At 41.7% G+C, this 21,648-nt stretch overlaps 1 protein-coding gene across 2 annotated transcripts in view; it reads right to left on the reverse strand.

Annotated features, from left to right (window-relative positions):
* Window positions 1–1,516, reverse strand: part of PRKAR2B (protein kinase cAMP-dependent type II regulatory subunit beta) — a 104,068-nt gene extending 102,552 nt beyond the window's left edge. Inside the window, exon 1 of one of the 2 annotated variants that reach the window (XM_045052259.1) lies at window positions 938–1,516. In XM_045052259.1, coding sequence (XP_044908194.1) covers window positions 938–1,247 — 310 coding nt within the window. In that variant the 5' untranslated portion in view covers window positions 1,248–1,516. The remainder of the gene's footprint in view (window positions 1–937) is intronic. The other variant, XM_023250252.2, reaches the window with a different exon arrangement.
* Between the last annotated feature and the right edge of the window lie 20,132 nt (window positions 1,517–21,648).

The raw sequence follows: 21,648 nt of genomic DNA on the forward strand, positions 1-21,648 counted from the left end.
GTGTGTTAGGGAAAGAGGGTTGTAAGCAGAAGGGGTGGGACTTGTCAGGAGCAGCTATTTGAGAAAATTCCTTTTTCTTTCCCATTCATTCTTTCCAGCTTGTGTCTGGCACAGTCCTTACAATTACTCACTGGCTTTTCATTCTAAAGACAACCAACAAGCTTTCAGAACTTCCTACAGTGTTTTTCACATACTTTGTTTTTTTAAAAGGCACCAAATCATTGAATATTTGTTTTAAATAAAAAGTAAACCATTAGCCCGGTTCCTCATTCCAAAGACCCCATGAGTTGCCGGCTAAACAGGATCCTTTGTTGTGTGTCCAAAAATAACACAACGCGGTATTGGTAAATTGGGAAACAACAGATCACTCCGTTTCCAAGAATGTCAAAGTTATTACCATAAATTTCGATCTGCCCCAGTGAGTCCAATTCCATGCTCCTTTCAGGGAACATGCGGTCCCAACGGCAGCAAAGCCAATCCAATTGAATACTCCTCGCCTTTTCTCTTTGGACACCCCATTAATAAATATAAGGGCTGCAAGAGGATGCCAAGTGGGCCGGTTTCCTCTACGCACAATGGTATCCGTACAGCGAAATCTCTCCAACGACAGTGAAAGTTGTCTTTCAGATGCCTACCCCACACCGGCCGTCCAGGGCCAGAAAGCCCAGGACGAGAGGGGGCAGCTGGGCAGAGAGCCGTCACCTTTCAGCTCCCCACCTCCCCACCCTCCCCACGAGGGGGAGGGCACGACACGAAAGCAGAGTAGGAAGGTGGGCGAGTGGGAGAGACAGAAATGGATGCTGAGGGGGTGGGCGAAATGGAAGGTAGGTTAGGTGGAGAACGCGGGGAGAGGCGGGTGGGCAGAGCTGCGGGATTCTAGAGCAGAGTCGGGGAACGGCGCGGGCGAGCGGGGGCGCGCAGGGGGTCGGGTCCTCACCGTTGAACGCCCCGGTGTCCGCGGCCTCCTCCTCCTCCTCCTCCTCCCCGTTCTCGGAGTCGGTGTGCATGGGCTCCTCCGCGAAGTTGACCCCCTTGCTGGGGGTACCGCCCCCGGCGGCGGCGCCCGCGTCCCCCCAGGTCCTGCCCTCATGGCCGAAGCGCGCGGCGCCTTTGCGCTCGTTCTCCTGCTGCAGGCGCGTGAAGTGCTGCAGCGCGAACTCCAGCAGGTCCGCGGGCTGGTGCCTCAGCACCTCCACCGTGAAGCCTTGCAGCAGCTCCGTCAGTCCCGCGGGGATCTCGATGCTCATCCTGCCTGCCGGGCGGCGGGCGCCTGGGCGCCGCCCTCGCCGCCTCCCCGGACCGGCCTGCGGCCCCGCGGCCGCCGAGAGAGCGCGGACGGCACTAGCGGTGCTACCCGCTGTGAGCGCGGCGCTCTGGGCCCCGGCGGCCCGGCTGGCCCGGCCCGCGGCTCCCGGCGCGCGGTTGCTCCGTCCGGCGGCGGCGGCTGAGCGAGCGCGGCCCCGGGAGGGCTGGCAGCATCTCCGGCTCCTCCCGCTCCCGCCGCCGCTGCTCCTCTCCCCCCACCCCAACCCGGGCCGCCCCGCCCCCGCCGCGCCCGCGCCCGCGCCCGCGCCACGCCGCGCCGCGCGGGAGGGGGCGTCGGAGCGCGCCCACGTGACCCCCGGAAACCATGGCAACCTCCGCCGGCGGGCGCCGCGCACCGCCGCTGGGAAGGTTGCGGTGCGGAAGAGGCCGGCTGGCGGCGGCGGGTTGGTGGGGCGACGCTGCTGGGCGCGCGCTGGGCGCGGACTCCTGTCAGCACGGCCGCAGGTGGCCCCCGGGATGCACCTCGCCGTCCACCTGTCCTCGCTCCGGTGCGGACGGGCCTCTCGGCCGAATTCCATAAGTCCTTCAGCACCAGGAACTGCGCAGAGCTGCTGCCACGCGAATTGCCCCGAAACTTCAGCCTCCACCTCGGTAGCGGCATTTTATTTTCCTCCGGGAATCTAGTTGCATTAATAAGTGTTGGCAGTGTCTTTTGCTTTAAAGTCATATGTGCTACTGGTTGTCTTTTGGACGAAGAAATAATACCCCATCCTTGTGACACCTTTCTTTCTCTTTTGCTGCATTTTATCCAGCCTTCCTCCATACATCCTGTTTATGTTTTGTTTTACTGACAGTAGTAAATTGTCCACTCGATGCATTTACTACTATTTATGAAGACAAATGCACCATTCATTATGAGGCCCTTGTGAAAGTTAGTCGATGCCCTTCAAACAGGATAGTGAAACATTATGAGTAAAATGTCATGGTCAGGGCAGATAGTCCTAAAGAAAAAAAAAAAAAAAAGCTTTGCTTGATGAGGCTCCTATTGTTTATTTTAAACCTTTCCCTTAACTTTGAGTGATTTTAATTATATCTCCAAAATAGGCTACTTGATATAAAGAGAAATAGAACTAGAAGCGTGTACATTTAAAGTAGAAGTCCTTGACTCTGAAATGAGGCTTAATTCTGCAAATGTTTACAATTTTGAATTATAAAAATGCTTTTTGCCAATTAAATGGTTTTTTAAAAAGCATACTTCATTTTCTACAATGGCCATCATATTGTAAATAAAATATTTCAAGGGCAAGTTCAGTTATTCTGATTTATCTTTCCACTCACAAAAAAAGAGTAAATACATGACTCAGAAAATTTGAAGTCTAGAAATCAAGATATAGCAAACTAGTTCCTTTTACAAAAATTCACCTTGATATGAACCCTTTGTTTATAAACCAACTTGTAAGCATTCATGAGTGAATGTATTTCTCTCTTTCTGTTCCTTATCTACCTCATAATAGCATGTTGTTTTTAAACATAGTAAAGTACTTCTAATTGTGTTGAGCATTTTAAGTGGTAAGCTTTTATAAAATACCATGATCCTCATAGAGGACAATATTAGTCAAACTCTTAACCATGTAAGCATTATATAAGCCATATATGCATTATCTTCCTAGATCCAGTAATTAAGATGAATTTGCATCATCTGCCTACATTTATGATGTTTTTATTAAGATTAGCATTGCTTGCAAGTGGCAGAAAATGCAAAATACAGTAGCTTAAGCAATATAGAAGCTTATTTCTCTGTAATGTAAATGTAAGCAGTTCAGGGCTGGTATGGTGGTTCCATGAACTTCAGGTACCCAGGCTCCTTCTAGCTCATTGCTCTGTAATCCTCAGTTTCTGGTCTAAAATTAATGCTGTATCTCCAGTCATCTCATTCATATTTGAAAGAAAAGGCATTTCACTCCCTCCCCCACCTAACACACACACACACACACACACACACACACACACACACACACACATCCCTCTACGAACGCTTCCAGTAAGTTGAATACACCCATCCTCTTATACCCTCTTGGCCAGAGCTTAGTCAAGATGGCTACACCCATAGCATGATGGAATGCATTTTCCAAAGGTGACTCCAAAAATATCTCCAGTCCCTGTGCTCTTCTACAGTGTGACCTTGCCACTGCCCCATCAAGAGTTGAAGTCTTAATTCGACTCTTCTTGAATCTGGATGGGGTTTTTACTGCTTTGAAAGAAGTCATCCCAGCATAACAGAAGTAGCCAGAAGTAGACAGACGCCCTGCCCAAATTCCTGAGCCACAGAATCTGGGAGTAGAATAAAAAGGTTGTTATTATAAAAAGGCTTAAACCTCTAAGTTTTGGGAGAACTTGTAGCACAGTAATAGGACTGAAACACGTAGCTATATGGAAAGCTTGGGAATGTGAGCTTTATTTTGAGCAGTCATGTGCCAAGCAAACATTCGGAAACTGAGAACCAGTTCTGGGGACAATAACCAGCGGCTGCCACTGTGGAGAACACTCTTTCCCCCAGGAATGACAGAAGGAAAGAGCACTCCTTATCCATTTACAAGAACCCTATTTCAAAGTAGCATCCTACATTTTGTGTTTCAAAGTAGTTTTTGTTATGTTGGTTTTGGTTTGGTTTTTGTAGATTTACTATATGAGGCTTGGTAGATGCCTCTGTCATCAACCACAATGCCAGGGTCACGTGGCTGTCATTTCTTTAGGGGTATAGAAATGATCCAGGCATGAAATGCATAATTGGATTAGATGACCTATATGGTCTCTCCCATTCTGGGATGTTCTACAATAGTATAATATTAAAAGAAGACATGTTGGATTTAAAACGTCTTTGCAAACAGCTCTCTGATCATTTTTATTTGCATCAATTTTTAAACCAGAAACCATGACCTGAAAAATTAAAGCTTGATCCTGGTAGTCCTATTATGTTAATTTTGTTCTCAGAACAAACGTTCACTTCTAAACTCCTATTCTGGCTTTTATTCCCTACCACATAACCGCTCGGGTAATATTCTGTGATTTCCTTTGCTTTCATTTTCAGAATATTTCCTTCTGAACCTTGGAGTGCAGTGATGGTGGCTTATGGGAACTATTTATCTTTGAATTCTTTAAAAGAACATCACTGAAATTGATTCTTTGGTGGTTGATTTACAAAGCAATTTTCACTAGTTTCTAAGAGCAGCAAAAGCAATTGCCAAAGAACTCTGAGAGTTCAGCATCGAAATGAAATGAGAATGCTACCAAATTTGTTTTCACACATGGAAAATTAAATAGATACCGGACAGAGACATCAATTTTTTTATGTGGAGCTGCCAACACAAGACAACAGCCTAGACAAGCCATAGTTTGGGCAAGCTTTGCAATGGATAATCATAACTATGACCAATCAGACAGCATTTCTTACCCACAGTTAATATGTCTCTGATCATGCCTCATTGGTGCAAGAAATATATACCCACTCAAGACAAAAAGACCAACTGGGGGACACAGGGGCTGTGCTTACACAGAGCTCGCAGTAGCCATCACTCTCAGTTTTGTATACCTTTAGCAGTTCAGCACTGGCTACGGTTTTGGTGTTTCCAATTCATATTCTGAAGAGAGGGAATCCAGTTGGTTTGGTCTTGACCATCCAGTGGATTGGCTGGCCTTGAGTGAGAGGTTCTCTCCTGATTCAGTCAGTATGGCCAGTGGGGTGCAGGATAAGAAAGGGGTCAGGAAGTATAAATACATGGTGAGACCTGACTCTTCAGAAACAAAAAGTCCCAAACATAGGCACTGACAGTAGGATAGGCAACCGTCACAATTTACCTACTACCAGATGGCCACCTCATAGCCTGGAAATCTTATAAGACTAAATAAACGGATTGATCTCTACATGCAGCTTTGTACTCCCAGATTGTCAGATTCAGTAGGTCTGAAGTGGGGCCTGAGAGTTTGTATTTCTGTCAAAGTCCCAGGTGATGCATATGCTGCAGGTCTGGGGACCACACCTGGAGATCCACTATGCTAGATTCCCCAGCAGAGAGTTTATGCTCATATTGAGAAGACAATTCCCTGGAGAAACTTTTTTGCTTAACATCAAAGCATAAGTTTTTCTTTGGTTAAATGAGGACTTAATGCAACTTTATTATTGTGCTCTCCTTGAAGGAGTCTTATACAGTTAAAGAGATTCTCAAAAGCAACAGAGAATATGTCCTTAAATGTTACATGTCATAAATAGAATATGGATTTCCTATTAAGGGCTAGGTCAGACTCACAAGTTTATCTCTGCTTCCTGAAGCCCCACTGAAACCATGGCCAAAGGAATGGGGAAGATAAAAACAAAATTATAAACTCATAAGGACAAAAGAACAAGAGAAATATAATAAAAATTAAAAATAATACTAAACAATTTTAAATTATGTAGACTTAAAAAGTAAGGGGATTTTGACCTATACTATCACATAGATGAACCTTGAGGACCATGTGCTAAGTGAATTAAACCAGTCAAAAAAGACAAAACCTGTATAAATCCACTTAGATGCTAAGTCCCTAGTGTAGTCAGATCCATAGAAACAGAAAGTGGAATGGTGGCTGCTGGGAGCTGAGGGGAGGGGGAAGTGGGAAGCTGTTTAATGGGTGAACAGTTTCAGTTTTGCAAGATGAAAAACGTCTGAGGTTGGTTGCACAAGAATGTGAGTAGACGTCACACTACTGAACTATAGACTAAAAAATGGTTAAGATGGGAAACTTGGTTACATGCATTTTAGAAATTAAAATTGTTTTAATTGTTTAATTTTTAAGAAAGGAATGGGAAAAGAAACAAGAGCAGATGAGAGTTGTCTACTGAAATTTTGGAACTAACTTAGCAAACTGGAGAATACTGGAACACAAGCTTGGGCGAGGGCTCAGGGAGAGGAAGCCAGTGAGAAGCGAGACAACATTCGTATCACAGAGCACAGAAGCTGGAGACACTGGGTGCCTTTGAAAGGGAATAAGGAGTGAGGACTCATGAAATGTTTGTAGAAGGAGCTGATAACACTGCCTACCCTCTGGCCCTCCCCTGCCCTATGTAGACCATCAACTGTTCTCCTTCATTCCAGCAGGAGGTAGAGGGCGTGACTTGAGGTCTGCACAGCTGACTGTGGGGATAAGATGCTGTACCAAGAAGGGGACTGATTCTAATTTGGTAATTCTGATTTTGATCAGTGGCCTCTTTCCCCCACTGGACTCCCAAAATTCGGAGAACTAAATGTACCTGCTAACAGGCAGGAAATCGGAGGATTCCTCTTTAGGCGACTGGCCAGCTCAGGAAGCAAGACCTACAGATGCTGACATTTGTGGGCCCAACTCTCTGTCTTTTCACCCCATTTTGAGGTTCACCAGTCAATACCCACCACCACCCCCCAGACCTCATAAACGTGAATTCAGGTAGGGATCATCAGGTTTCCAAAAAAAACTTTTAAGTATGAAAGACTATAACCAAAATAAATGAACTAAAAAATAAGCTCAGAGAAGTAAAGACTGTGGTAAACAGAAGAAAAATCCTAAAACCATTGTAATATCCTCAGATATACAGTAAAAACAATAATAATTGTTAACATTTATTTGTCAGATACTATTCAGAACACTTTGTATCTGTCAACTCATTCAATGTTCAGGAGAACCCTATGATGTGTGTATATTATTACATTGCAGATGAATAAACCAAGACACAGAGAGACTAAGTAATTTGTTCAAGATCACACAACTTACAGATGGTATTGGGATAGGACCCCAGGCAGTCGGGCTCCATAGCCAATATTCTATATTTGAAAGGAATAAGAACTCCTAGAAATTAAAACCATGAGAGCAAAAATGCAATCAAGATAATACGTTCAAAATTAAAGTGAGGGGATTTATCAGAAAATAAAAGAAAAATCTAGAAGATGAAAGAGAAAAATAAGAAAATTAGAGAATTGACTCAGGAAGTTCAACACCCAATAATAGTTCAAGAAAGAAATCAATGATAAATGGAGAAAATTGTTAAATCATACAGGAATTTTTCCCAGAATTGAAGGATGTGAATTTCTAGACCGGAGGGGCCCATGAGCAGGCCCATAGGACAATAAATAAAAACACTCTCACCAGGCCTATAGTACTGAAATTTAGGTATTTCAGAACAGTTATACATAAACAGAAGAGTATAAAAGCTCAGAATATCATCCAACTTCTTAACAGCAACACTGAAGGCTAGAACACAATGGAACAATACCTTCCAAGTGCTGAAGGAGTTATTTCCAACCCAGAATTCTGTATCCAGCAAATTAAAGATAGAATAAGGATATTTTCAGACATGTCAAGTTTTATGTAATACAGACTCCCATTACCCTTGATCAAGAATTCAAATAAGTTTTATGAAAACAAGGAAATAGCCTGATGAATAGGGATATAGAGGATCCAGTAAGGGGAAGGGAACCAACATAAGCCCCCAACTCCACATCAGCCAGCCTGCTTGCACCTATACTCACATACTCTACCTTCTGCCTATTGACTCAGACGTCCACGCTCTGTTTACCTGTGCTCCATCCTATTCCCTGTGACCAAGGCAAGGAAATTGCTTCTACAATTGCCACCACTCTCCTGAATCATCAATGTTGCCCTTTCAACTGAGCCTCTTAGTGGCAAACAGACTCTAGGAGACCCCTGACTCTCCCCACCCCTGTTAGTCAAGCCCTGTAGAATCCCCTCCCTTGAGTGTGAGTGGTCCTTGTTCCTTGTTCCTTCTAGCCAATAAAATATGGCAAGAGTGAAGGGATTTTGCAGATGAATTAAGGTCCCAAAGCAGTTGATTTTGAGTTAGTCAGGAAGTTTATCCAGGGCTTGATGTAATCAGCCAAAGACCCTGTAGAGAGAGAGAGAGAGAGAGTGGGGCCTCCCTGAGGGCAGAGAGTTTCCTTGCTGGCTTGAGGAAGTTCAGGAAGTAAACAGCCATGCTGAGGAAGCCCATGGGAGATGTTTTCTTCAGTTTACCATTGTTTCCTGCTGCTTCTCTTACCTCCCTGACCACATCTACTCATTCTTCTTTACTGGATATGCCTCATCCCTCCTGTTTCTAAATGTTGAAACCTCCCAATATCTCCCTTCTCCACCCTGACTCCGCAGGTGACCTCATCAAGCCCATTAGCTTTAAATACCATTTATATGTGCATGATTCTCAAATGTATGCTTCTAGCCTAACCTGTCTCTGAACTCAATACTTCTATGTCTAACTGCCTTGAGGGGTTTAAAAGATACCTGGGGTGTCTGAGTGGCTCAGCTGGGTAAGCGTCCAACTCTGGATTTGGATTCCAGCTCAGGTCATGAACTCACTGGTTTGTGAGCTTGAGCCCTGTGTCGGGCTCTGTGCTGACAGTGTGGAGGCTGCTTGGGATTCTCTCTCTCTCTCTTTCTGCCCCTCCCCTGCACTCTCTCTCTCTCTCTCTCTCTCTCTCTCAAAATAAATAAACTTGAAAAAATAAAAATAAAGGAAAGGTACCCCAGCTCACCATATCCAATGCTGACATCCTTATTACTAGTTCTGCTCTGTCAACAGCACCAAGAACAATGCCTAGAACATAGTGGGCAGTCAGTATTTATGGAGTCAAAAGAAGGAAGGAGGGGGAAAAGAAAGAAGTTGTGGCGGGAGAGCAATGCATGCGGAGGAAAAACTAAGGGAATTCTTAGGGTTGTCGTGAACAAGGACCTGGGGGAGCAGCTATCCAGCAGGTCTGGAGATGAGCTGGGTCCAAATGAAGCAGGAAATCAAAGACATGCAGAGGGAAGTCCCCAAGGTAAGAGAAAGGCACTGATCAATTATCTCATGTGTTTGATTATATTAAGGAAAACACCACCTCTGGCAGAGAGTTTGGGAAATGAATACACGATAGTTTCAGAGAAAACCAGGCAAAGAAAACAGCACAAATCACTCCAGGGATAACAGAAGGTTGAACAAGAAAGGAAATAAAACCAAAGAACACCAAGTGGCTCAGCCATGAGCAGGATTTATGTAGTCATAACAATAAAAACAATGAGAACTGATACAAACATAATGTGTGGCCTGAACAAATTGGGCAGAAAAAGAGCAAGGGAACAATGTGTGTCTGTGTCTGCATCTGTGTTGTGGGAGCACGGACTAAATCCTGACATTCCATAACAGGAAGTCAACAGAAATGTCGAAATCAAAGAATCCAGAAATAGTAACGTATATATAAAACTTAGAAATATGTTACTAAATAGCGAAAGAAATCGCTTAAATAATCGAAAGTCATTGCTTCCAGTTAATGGAAATGATATATACACATATTTGTTAAAGACGCTGAATTTCTACAACAGGTATTAAGTTATCAGAGTCCCCGTGTTTCGTGCAACTCTTCCTTTATTTCTGGCTTCAGAAATAAACCCATGGCTAAGATTTTCTAGTCCTTTTTTAATGGCTGTCTAGTGGGGAGTCCCAAACCTGCATCTTCAAGTTCTATGAATTTTAGAAATCAGTTGCGCTTATGACAGTTGGCTACTTTTTACAGGAAGGACCCTCACAGTATTCGTTTGCTAAACATCCTATTTGTTGTCCCACTTAGTGGGATGTTTATGAAACTTTCTTTTATAATAATCTTGTTCTCCTTCAGTTATTTTCCACTTCTCCTTGTTGTCTCTGTCCAATGTAGTTACTCCATTGTCACTTGTGAAATTCAAGAACCAAGGTTCCCAGGTGTAGAATTCTCTTGCTAATCTTCATCCCAATGGAATAGAATGTCCCATTTTTGCCTTCAATCCTTTTAGGGCTAATAGAGCTAATGGGTGCTTTCTTTGAAGAACAGTTTACCCTTTACCCTGCGTCAGGGTCATTGTATCATGTTTGTTGAACTGTATGGCTGAGTAAATTCTGTTTGGACTTCTTGCCAACGGAAACAAATTGCACATGTATCAAAGCAGAAGGGGGTATTGGGGTGTTTAAACTACATTTTATTCACGATTTTAAAGGTAGAGCGTCTACATTTCCAACTCTCTTTTACAGCACACGTTCTAGAATTTGTAAAAATCACATGTAAGTCAGGCCCAGGTAGCAAACATAGAGATAGGCATCATTCTTAGTAGACTCGGGGTCATGTAGATCTTCTTGTGCACAAATGTTTTTGTTCATGACCAGCCCTTGGTGTTGTCCCCCTGCAGATGACTCCAAAATGATTTATATTTTCAGTTCAGTCATCTCTCTTCACTGCCAAACCCACAGCTCCATTTGCCTGCTGCTCAAAGATTCTGCCTGGTGATGTTGCCAACACCTCAAATTCAATCACCAAACTTCTCAGAAACAGAAATTAAGCTCTTTCCCCTCAGTGTTGTTCTTCCCACTCTGTTCTCGGGTTCTGCAAATGGCATCATAACACCTTCTAGTCACTGACTTAGACGCAGAGCCACGGCTGACCTCTGCCTCTCACATTCCCAAGTGGATTCTTGTCAAATCCTGTTGATTCTATTTCCATGGTGACTTGCTGACATTTGTCCTCTCCCTGCCATTCCTAATGTCACTGTCTGTCTTAGTCTGCTCAGGCCACCATAACAAAATAGCATGGACTGCATGGCTTGAACAATAGAAGTCTAGCTCCTCACAGTTCTGAAGGCTGGAAGTCAGATCAGGATACCAGCATGTTCCAGTTCTGCAGAGGGCTCTCTTCCTGGCTTGTAGACGGCTCCCTTCTCACCAAGTCTCATGTGGCTGGCCTTTCCTCAACCTGTACACTTGGAAAGACTGATGCCTCTCCTCTTTCTTTCTTTCTTTCTTTCTTTCTTTCTTTCTTTCTTTCTTTCTTCCTTTCTTTCTTTCAAATTTATTTATTTATTTATTTAGAGAGAACCAATGAGGGAGGGGCAGAGAGAGGGAAAGAGGATCTGAAGTGAGCTCTGTGCTGATAGAGAGCCCAATATGGGGCTCAAATTCATGAACTGTGAGATCAGGACCTGAAGTCGGATGCTTAACCAACTGAGCCACCCAGGTGCCCCTCTCCTTTTTCTTATAAGACCACCAATCCTATTGGATTAGGACCCCACCCTTATGACCTCATCTAACCTTAGTATCCTACCCAAAACTCTATCTCCAAGTGCAGTCACACCAGGTATTTGGGATTCAACATACAAATTTTGGGGTGAGACATTTCAGTCCATAACACTGTATGAGGCTGGGTTTTCATCACTTCTTGCTGGACTTTTCTACTTAACCCCCTTGTCTCCAATCTTTCCCACTTGTAGTTAACACATTATCTTGAGAAATCTTTTCTAGGTACATTGCTGTTTATGTCACTTTCTTTTTAAAAATTTTTAAAAATGTTTATTCAGTTTTTTTAAGGGAGAGAGAGAGAGAAAGTGAGCAGGGGAGGGGCAGAGAGAGAGGGAGGCACAGAATTCAAAGCAGGCTCCAGGGTCCAAGCTGTCAGCGCAGAGCCTGAAGCAGGGCTCGAGCCTGAGCACTATGAGATTATGACCTGAGTGCAAGTCAGATGCTTAACTGTATGTCAGTTTCTGCTAAAAATGAACAAACAAATGAAAACCCCAAATAAAACAAAACAAAACAAAAAAACTTCCAATAGCTTTTGTTTCCTAAAAAATAAAGACAAACCTCATTATCATGAAATTCAAGGATGTTGATAATCTAATTCCAGCCGAATTTCCCAGCTCTAATTCAAAGTCCCCATCTTACCATTAATACCACGCTGAACCAAGCTGAAACTCTTTGCCTTTGTATTTGTTTGTTTGTTTATTTACTTATTTATTTTTAAGAGACAGAGTATGAGTGAGTCAGGGGCAGAGGGGGTGGTTAGAGGATCCAAAGCAGGCTCTGTGCTGACAGAGAGCCTGATGTGGGGCTCGAACTCACAAATGTGATACCATGACCTGAGCCAAAGTTGGACACTTAACCGACTGAGCCACCCAGGTGCCCCACACTTTGCCTTTCTCTTAGCATGTATTTCAATTCCCTGCCCCCAAACCTTTGCTTACTATGTTTGCCCCACTTGGAAACACTCATTTTCCCCAGTCAAAAATCCTACCTCTTGGTCAAATGCTGCCACCTTCTAATGAACACTTCTTTGATCCCTTGGCCAGAAGTAATCACTCCCTATATTGTGCGTCATTTTGTACTTATAACTTTTTTATTTTATTTGTGGAATTTTGTGGTTCCCCCTCTGGAAAATAACCTGCTGGAAAAAATGGGTAAGGGCCTGGCTTGCATAGAGTACAGCAGAATGCTGGCTGAAACTAACACCTGCAGACATTCAGTGAATATTTTTTAATATGAACCGTGAATCTATTATTGGGAATTCTAATATTTCGTAGTCAAATTGACATGAGATAGTATTTAGATGAGTGATTTTCAAGCTATGCTAAATGGAGCCATATTCTATTCCATACCTCAGGCTTTGACAAAATATTTTTATTTGAAGAAAGGGTTTTGTTGCCAAATACTTTAAACCATTGATCTTATTCAACTCCTTCATTTTGTAAATGAGAAAAATGAGGCCAGATGGAGATTTAAAAAAATGACATTCCCAAGGTTTCCCAACTATTTAGTAGCAGAAACAGAGTCAGCAAGATATATATAAACTGTATCAGTTGGAAAGATGTATTTGTAGAGCAGCTTAGCGACCTAGTCTTTTAAGACATTACCCTGCTGATGGGAAAATCAAGATAACATCTGAAATGAATCACAGTTAACTCAGTGAGGGCACTTAAGGTTAAATCTTGTAAAATCATTTCTTCCAGGCACTGTTTGGTACTTCAAGACTATGAAAGATTTTGTCTTTTCAGGAAATGTGTTGTTCACCATGGAGCTAGTAGAATAAACCAGTTGTCTTAAAAAGTTGGACACAAGCTACAAATCACATAAACTCTACAAAATGTAAGTATTAAGCAAAGATTTGGGCATATGGTATTCCCCATGATTTCTCAGGGACTATGTATAAGTAGATCATGCCATCATTAGAATATCAAATGCACTGCTTCTCTAGGCTTGCATGTATGATAATGTAAATGTTGTAATGTCATTTCTAGCTATTCCTTAGTTCTTGATTTTTTTTTCATTGACATTTCTTTTAAACCAGGCCCTAAATTCACAAGCTTTCCAAAAAATGGGAAAGGATTAAAAGGAACATGGAAAGCTACCAAAAGTATTGTTTTTACTGCAATGTGACTTTACAGCTTAATAGCAGCACAGACTGACAAGTCTTATCTATGTATTTAAATAGAACCTGCCACTTAAAGAACTAAGGGCTCTGTGAAGCATGCCTTTTTTGGCATGCGATAATCCAGGGAGGATGGAAAACTATTGGCAAGAGAGTTCATCATCAATAAGAATAATAATATGTTCCGGATGCTACTTCCTGAGCCAATTTATGTGTTTAGATTTGATTTCCTATTTTTGGAGCACATCCCAATGAATCAAAAATATTAATGCTGAGAGTTGCACTAAGCAAAATGAATAAGAATAAGCCTTGAAAGATATTTGAAATGCAACCATCTTCCAGGATTAAAAAATATGGAAAGTTACCTGTTTGCCGTAGATTAAGGAACATATTTCCTTTAGTTACTGGGGGTGGCTATCTGAGAGTAAATTCTCCCATGGAGTCGACATTATTTATAGCACCTATTCTGGGCAAAGGCACCGTGCTTGGAGTCACAGTTACACAAAGGGACAATTAGGATAGAAGTAAAATGTTCCCATCTTTATATTCTGGTTGGGGAGACCGACGTTAAACAAATAAATAGAAAACAAATTACACAATTGTGAAGAAATATAGGATGGTCAGAGAAAGTATAAACTAGGAGACCTAATTAAATTGAAGGTGAATGGAAATGCATCCTCTTTGTTTACTGCCGGTTACTTATATTGGGTATAGACACCCCATCTTTTGCTACTAAATAGAGCTAGAGAATGTTAGCTGCTGGGCTGCCAGAGCAAGAGCAGCTGATACCATTATGCAGATCCCTGGCTCAGAGCCAAAGCTCCAGAGACAGCAAATGTAGCCATTTGGCTACATTTGGCTACAGCAAAATGTAGCCATTTTCCATAGGACTACCTCCTTTAAAACACAGTCTCTCCACAGTGTGCAGTGCGGGGTCCTCCCCAGCCAGCTTTACTATCTAACTGCCAGAGCCTTTGATTCTCATGGAAAGTGGGACAGACAGGTTAGCGCTAGTCATAATAAAAACACTTGACAATCTATTTTTTCTTTTTTTTTTTTAACTTTGAAGCTGCCAATGATTTAGTCATAAAACTTCATAAATATTTTTAACTGAAAACAATTTTTCCAGCTGATATAAAAAGAGAGAAAACTTGAAACATTCACAATCATAATAACATTTATCGAAAGACAATCTTTTCTCCTTTCATGATTTACATTTTATATTTATATGTTAATGAATTTCTATTCATTTGTATGGTTCAAATTTATTGTTAATATAACAGAAACCTGAATTTAAATATCCTCAACTCTTCATGCATTTTTGTTGTTGTTGTGCATTTTTATTTCTACTCATTTAGAGAGGACTTTTTTCCCAAGGCTTGGATGCACTATTTCTTTTTTTAATGTTTATTTATTTTTGAAGGAGAGAAAGAGAGAGAGAGACAAAGCGTGAGCAGAGAGGGGCAGAAAGAGAGAGGGAGACACAGAATCCAAAGCAGGCCCCAGGCTCTGAGCTGTCAGCACAGAGCCTGATGCGGGGCTCGAACCCACAAACCGTGAGATCATGACCTAAGCTGAAGTCGGATGCTCAACTGACTGAGCCACCCAGTCGCCCCTTGGACTCACTATTTTATGTCAAATCATTCCTTGAAAATCGAACTTATTTATGTGTCTTGTGTTCGGTATCCTCGGTCATAACCTCCTGATTGCTCTACCCACTTTCTACTTCCTACTTTGTATTTAAGCAGTATTTCTCTGAACAAAAGAATTCTGTTAACCTTCTGTTCTCCACTTATGACTTTCAGAAAACTTTGTTCTTCGGCTCTTCATAAAAAATTATTTCTGATTATCCATCTGTCTACAGTCATAGACCCCCAAGCACCTAGGATTTCATCATTATTTTCATCAGCCATCAAATTTCTTTTTTTTTTTAATTTTTTTTCCAACGTTTATTTATTTTTGGGACAGAGAGAGACAGAGCATGAACAGGGGACGGGCAGAGAGAGAGGGAGACACAGAATCGGAAACAGGCTCCAGGCTCTGAGCCATCAGCCCAGAGCCTGACGCGGGGCTCGAACTCACGGACCGCGAGATCGTGACCTGGCTGAAGTCGGACGCTTAACCGACTGCGCCACCCAGGCGCCCCAATCAGCCATCAAATTTCTGTAGAGAGCTACCCCATATTCCTTTGATTCAAGGCCAGTCTCACTTGATTGGTTAGTCTCTTTCACTCATACTGTCTTGTCTTGTCTTTTTTTTTTTTAAGTAGTCTCCATGCCCAGCATGGGACTTGAACTCAACAACCCTGAGATCAAGAGTTGCATGCTCTACTGACCAAGCCAGCCAGGTGCCCCATCTTTTCCTCATACTTTCTAAGTTTGAGTTCACGACATCCCTTTTTGCCCCCACCCCCATTTTCTCCATTCCGTCTAGAAGCAATTTCTCTTTCTTCCAGTAACTGGTTAGTTACCCAATCCTTTTCAGTTGCAGAAAAGTTGAACATATCCCTTTAAAATATGCATTTATCATTTCATGTCCTACCCCTAATGAATGTTCCTTCTCTTTTTTGGAAGTTGTAGGAGGAAGATTATAGTGTTCACATGCAGCATGAACTACAATAAAACCAAACAAAAGGAGCCCCAAATGCTTAATCCTGTGTTCAAATCCCAAACTCTCTCTAACTAGGTTTGAGTCACTTTGCCTTTGTGGATCCCAGCTTTTTCTATAAAATGATGGAATTGATACTAGATAATGTCTAAGGTTCTCTTTAAGTCTAGAGTTCTGTGATTCTATAGATTTCTCCATAGAAACACTTCACATGCTATACGCTGTACATACTTGTTAAAGTTTTAAACTCTATAGGAAAGCAACTCTGTCTAATATTCTTTTTATTTAATATCTCTTCCAGTTATTGTCTTTTGTCCTTTCTCCTTTTAAACACATAACTCTTAAAATTCTAATGAAGATACTTCTTCCTTTGTCATTCTTTTTGTATTTTTTCTTCTTCTCTGTCTCCATTGCTCTGTAGTTGTTTACCTTGAATCTAGACCTGCATGTTTGTTACAAAATGAAAACAGAATCCATCTGGTCTTGTCATCATTACAATAATATGTGGACTTAAATCTGCTGCACAGTTTTTAAAAATAATATTTTAAATAATAATACACGAGATTATTTGGAAAACAAGAACACATAAAGAAAAAATTAGAATTGCCCCACACTCCCAATATTCAGAGATAGCAGCTGTTATTTTTTTGAAGAAATTTGGCATCACATTTTATATATTATTTTCTCTTGATCCTTCGATGCACAAAACAGATTGCCTCCGCCATTTCTAATTCTGCCCTCTTTATTTATACAGCTTTACTTTTCCCTAAACAGTAGATTTCCAATCTTTAGTAACCCTCTACTTTCACTGATTATGCACAGAAAATTTTGCTTATTAATGTTTCATTGGCATTTTACCATGCGGTGTATTTTCAGTTTCTATTGTTATGCATATTGCAGAGGGTTGCATGAATATTCTTGCCTTATTTCAAGCTTTATCCATAATGTATTGGAATTCTAATCACATTTTCCTAGCGTTTTTATATATTTCACACGGTTAGAAGGCAACCCATATGCTGGCTCTATTTTTAAGCGATTTATGCCTCATTGTATTGACGACTGTCTCCTGAGACAAAGGCAGCTCTTCAGGCCCTTTTTGGTCACCCTGTTACTGGTTTGAACATACTGGAAAGTCAAGTCTATCATCTTCTTATTTGTAGCATAATTTTAGACCAGAGTTATGATTCTGTCACTTGCTACCACTATAGCCTTTGCAATGAAATTATGAAAAAATTTTAATCTGAATCCAAAAGTGTTGAGGACTTCCAATTACTGCTATTCTTTTGCTAGCTTCCTTAAATGAGATAGTCAAAAGCACTGGTGTCATGGATTTTATTATTTCCCTTTTCTCCAGAATCAAACCAAATATATCTGCCAAAGGCTGATTTTGACAGTAGGGGAATTATTTGCAAATGTAATGGTAAGCCAATCTGTTCCAGGAACTCTCTTTTCCCTCCTGAACTTTATTATGCTTTCCAGCTCTCAGACGGTTGCCTGTGCCACGTAAAATCCAGTCTCCCATTAGGAAAATAAACCGTGCAATCCCAGAGCATTAGACAGAGTCCTGTTTCACCCCCTAAGACTTGCATAATCATAAGAGGCTCTCTTTTCAGAGCTGGACCATGTGGATGGTCACCCCTAGGAGTCTCAGTGTCACTCACAAGATATTGCAGACTTCCTTCTCTGGGGAAAACAAACAGCATGAGGTAAACTCTGCTACTCGTTTCCTCTTTTCTTTTTACAGACACTTGTTTATTTGCTTACTTGCTTATTTACTTTCTCACTTTGCTAGCTAGCTATGCAGCTGTCTATCCAACCATGGACCCTTTTCTCCTTATCTGACTTATGTGGGTTAGAATGTCTCACCATGAAACTTGCCTGAGTCAGTGCCTCCTTCACCTTTCATCCACTTGCTTGCTCGTGTCTTTTTTTTTTTTTATTAAAGATTTTTTAATGTTTATTTATTTGGGGGGGGAGGGGCAGAGAGAAAGGGAGACACAGAATCCCAAGCAGGCTCCACACCGTCAGTGCAGATTCCAAGGAGGGGCTTGAGCTCACAAACCTCAAGATCATGACCTGAGCCGAAATCAGACTTGGTTGCTTAACCGACTGAGCCACCAGGTGCCCCAACATGTCTTTAATTTCAGTGATTTCTTCTCCTCCTCGATTGATTCCCACTCTGTTGGCTGCCTCCTTGGTGTCACACACAGATTCCCCCCCACAACCCTGCCCGGCCCCAGTCTGCCGGCCTCCTCCTTGCCATTCTGTATCAAGATCTGATGTCGTTCCTCAATCTTACATATGCTGGTTCAGGCATTTCACTCCCCTGCTCTTCTGATTCCAAGCATGAAGCACAGCTACTCTCTTACCATACATCCTTGTTTTTTGGAAGCAAATTATTCCCTTTTATACTACACCATTCAAAAAAATTCAACTTCTTTTTTTTTTTCTTTTATCAAAGTAGAGATGGCACACAATGTTACGTTCATTGATGGTGATGGACACCTCGGCCTTGTGCTATGCTCACTGCAGTGTTCAGTTTTACTTTTCATGATATCCATGCGTCTTTAGTTTTGCTTTCCTCCTTTAATGTTTGTCTGTTGTTGAACCTGAGAAGATGAAAGCTGAATGGAAAAGGAATCAAGGATTACAAAAGAAATAATCCACATTTAGGATGAATGACATCCACCATGTATCAGAAGCAGCAGTTAGGGGCCTTTCAGCAGAAGGTTTAGAAAACCGCTCATTCTATATTAGATGTAACATAAAGCCACCGAAACAGAGGTTCACAGGGAAGCATTTATGCATAGCAAGGAGAGCTTGTGTAGGGGGCACCTGGCTGGCTCCGTTGGAAGAGCATGAGATTCTTGATCTCACGGGTCAGGAGTATGAGCCCCAGGTTGGGTGTAGAGGTTACTTAAATAACTACCTAACTTGTGTCTTTTGTGAAGGCCCAAACCATAGAATTGACAAGATAGACAACCAATCTTCAATGAGATTAAAGCTTGTTGAGATGGGTTATGACTGTAACTTTGGTTATTTTATGGGGCCTTACTAGTCTCTGATAGCCATTCCCTCCCCAAATATTAAAATTGAACTAGCAGAATTTCTGTTGGCCTCCAGGCTCCCAGATCTTCCTACAAAGACTGCCACAAGAATTTTAGATAGAAGGATCAACTCTCAGTGCTTGGAGGCAGTTTTAGAGGAAAAAGAAGATGATAGAAAACAATAATGAAGAAAAGGTCTTTCTATATACATACATATATGTTTATTTGATATTAGTTGGATACACTCTCTTGGTTTCAGAGATCAATGCCATAAAAAGTACTCATATTCTCCCACAAAATCTTGTTCCACCATCGTAAATAGTATATTGGGTTTATGCAGACCATGATCTGACCTGAGTGGCACGTTATAAGATTTTAAACTATGAAATTTTTTTGTATTCATTTAGAAACCATGATATGCTATGCTTCAAATATGTTGATTTGGCAACTCCCCAACTCATCAGCCTTCTATGTTTTATGTAGTTGTTCTCTGAACAATTTTTGGCTGTGGTACGTGAGAATATTTTACAAGCAGTGTTTTTTTCTGCCTATTCTTTCTCCCTTCTTTCTCTTTTTCTGCCTTCCTTCCTCTTCCTTTTTTATTAGTAAACTATTGCTGTATAACAAATTACCTTCAAGCTTAGCAGTTTAAAACAACGAACATTTATTATTTCATAGTTTCTCTAGGTTAGGAATTCAGGAGAAGCTTAGAGGGGTGGTTCTGCATCTGGATTGAAGTCAAGCTGTTATCTAGGGGCTATAATCATGTTAAGGCTGGGCCGGAGCTGGACAATCTGCTTCCAAGGTGGTGTACTTGAAGGGCTATTGACAGTTGGTCTTAGTTCCTCTCCATAGGATTGCTTGAGTTGCTACACAACATGGCAGCTGGCTTCCCCCAGAGCAAGTGTCCAAGGGAGAGAGCAAGGAGGAAGTCACATTTCCTTTTATGACCTAGTCTTGGAAATGATACACCATCTCTTCCATCGTAGTTTGTTGGTTAGAAGCGAGTCAGTAAATCCAATGTGTACTCAAGAGGAGAGGAATCTAGTTTTACCTCTTGAATGGAGAATTATCAAAGAGATTGTGGACATATTTTGAAATCACCACACCTACCTCCTTCTTTCTCTCTTCCTTGGAATTTTTGTTTGATTAAATAAAACTGTAGGACATCCATGTTGCTTTCTTCTTCAAGGAATCGAAATAATATCCCCAGGGGAAACCGAGTAGCGGAGGACTGGGAACCAGAAAGCCAAATTTACTCTCAATTCTGTAGGTAAGGGACTTTGATTATGGGTGAGCCACTGAACCTTACTTGCCTCAATTTTATGCATTGTTTAGAAGCTTGACACTCTTTAAGGTTCTTTTTAAGCTCATTTAAGTTCATTCTTTTAAGCTCATTTACTTCATTCGTTTATTTTTCAGGAAAGTTAATACCTAACATTTGTTCTTTCACAACCCCAAAGATTAAATTCGTAGTTCTTTGGGTCTCTATCACTACGTAATTAGTTGGCTACATATTTGTGCTCCAGCCTTTAACTCCCATTGGTAATATATGGGTTTCCAGTCAACCCCAATATATATCAGGGTCCCAACAGGAAAGAGATGGCATGTCCAAAGGAGAAAATTAGGAAAGTGTAATAAAGAGATTGTTACAATGGTGTGGGCAGGATTTAGGGAGACCAACAAGGCACAGTGAATTATCTTGGGACTAGCAATGCTGGGGAACTGTTTCCATCCCAAGGCCCAAAAGGGGAAAAGGATGAGAGCTATTACCAAAACTCAGGAATGGAGAGGACCTTCCTAACAAGACCTGTGATCATTGGTCTAGAGAAGTAGCCTATTTGCAGTGACCCCATAAGGAGAGAGCTGGGGGATCAAATACCTGACCCTCATTTTCCTCCTCCCCTCTGATCTCTGATGTCCCATTCTTTGGCCAAACCCAACCTTAACTGGCTAAAAGTAGATCTAACAAATGGAAAATAGGCAGAACATTCCCAAAAGAAAGTTAAAATTACACTTTGAACATGAAAATAGGAATAATTAAAACACTGTTGGTAAAATCAGACCTACATAGGAAAATCCCAACAGATTTTAATGCCCAGATATTAATCTGGATAATCTGCATATCACCATGGGAGTGGGGGCAAGACTTGATTGTTGATTATATGTAAGAAAGATTACAGTTAGTTAATTATATTATCCCATGTCTGGAGAATGAACGTGTACATAAAAGTAAGGGAGTCTATAAAAGGGATATTGAGAAAGATAGAATAGGGCAGATCCTCTAGCAGTGGCCAGAGGGATGGTGCCCTGACCCATGAACACCAATATCTACTGTGAGGCAGGTCTTGGCTGAAGAGTGTAGGTGACCACATGGGGTAACCACTGCCTGGTGACACTGGGCATTAAGATCATCCAGCTTACCACCACCACCCCCCCCCCCACCCTTTGCTGTGATCCATTCTCTTCGAGTAATCTTGTGATGGTAATCTGTCTATTATGAAAGAATA

This window comes from Felis catus, chromosome A2, assembly GCF_018350175.1.
Source record: "Felis catus isolate Fca126 chromosome A2, F.catus_Fca126_mat1.0, whole genome shotgun sequence".
NCBI lineage: Eukaryota > Metazoa > Chordata > Mammalia > Carnivora > Felidae > Felis > Felis catus.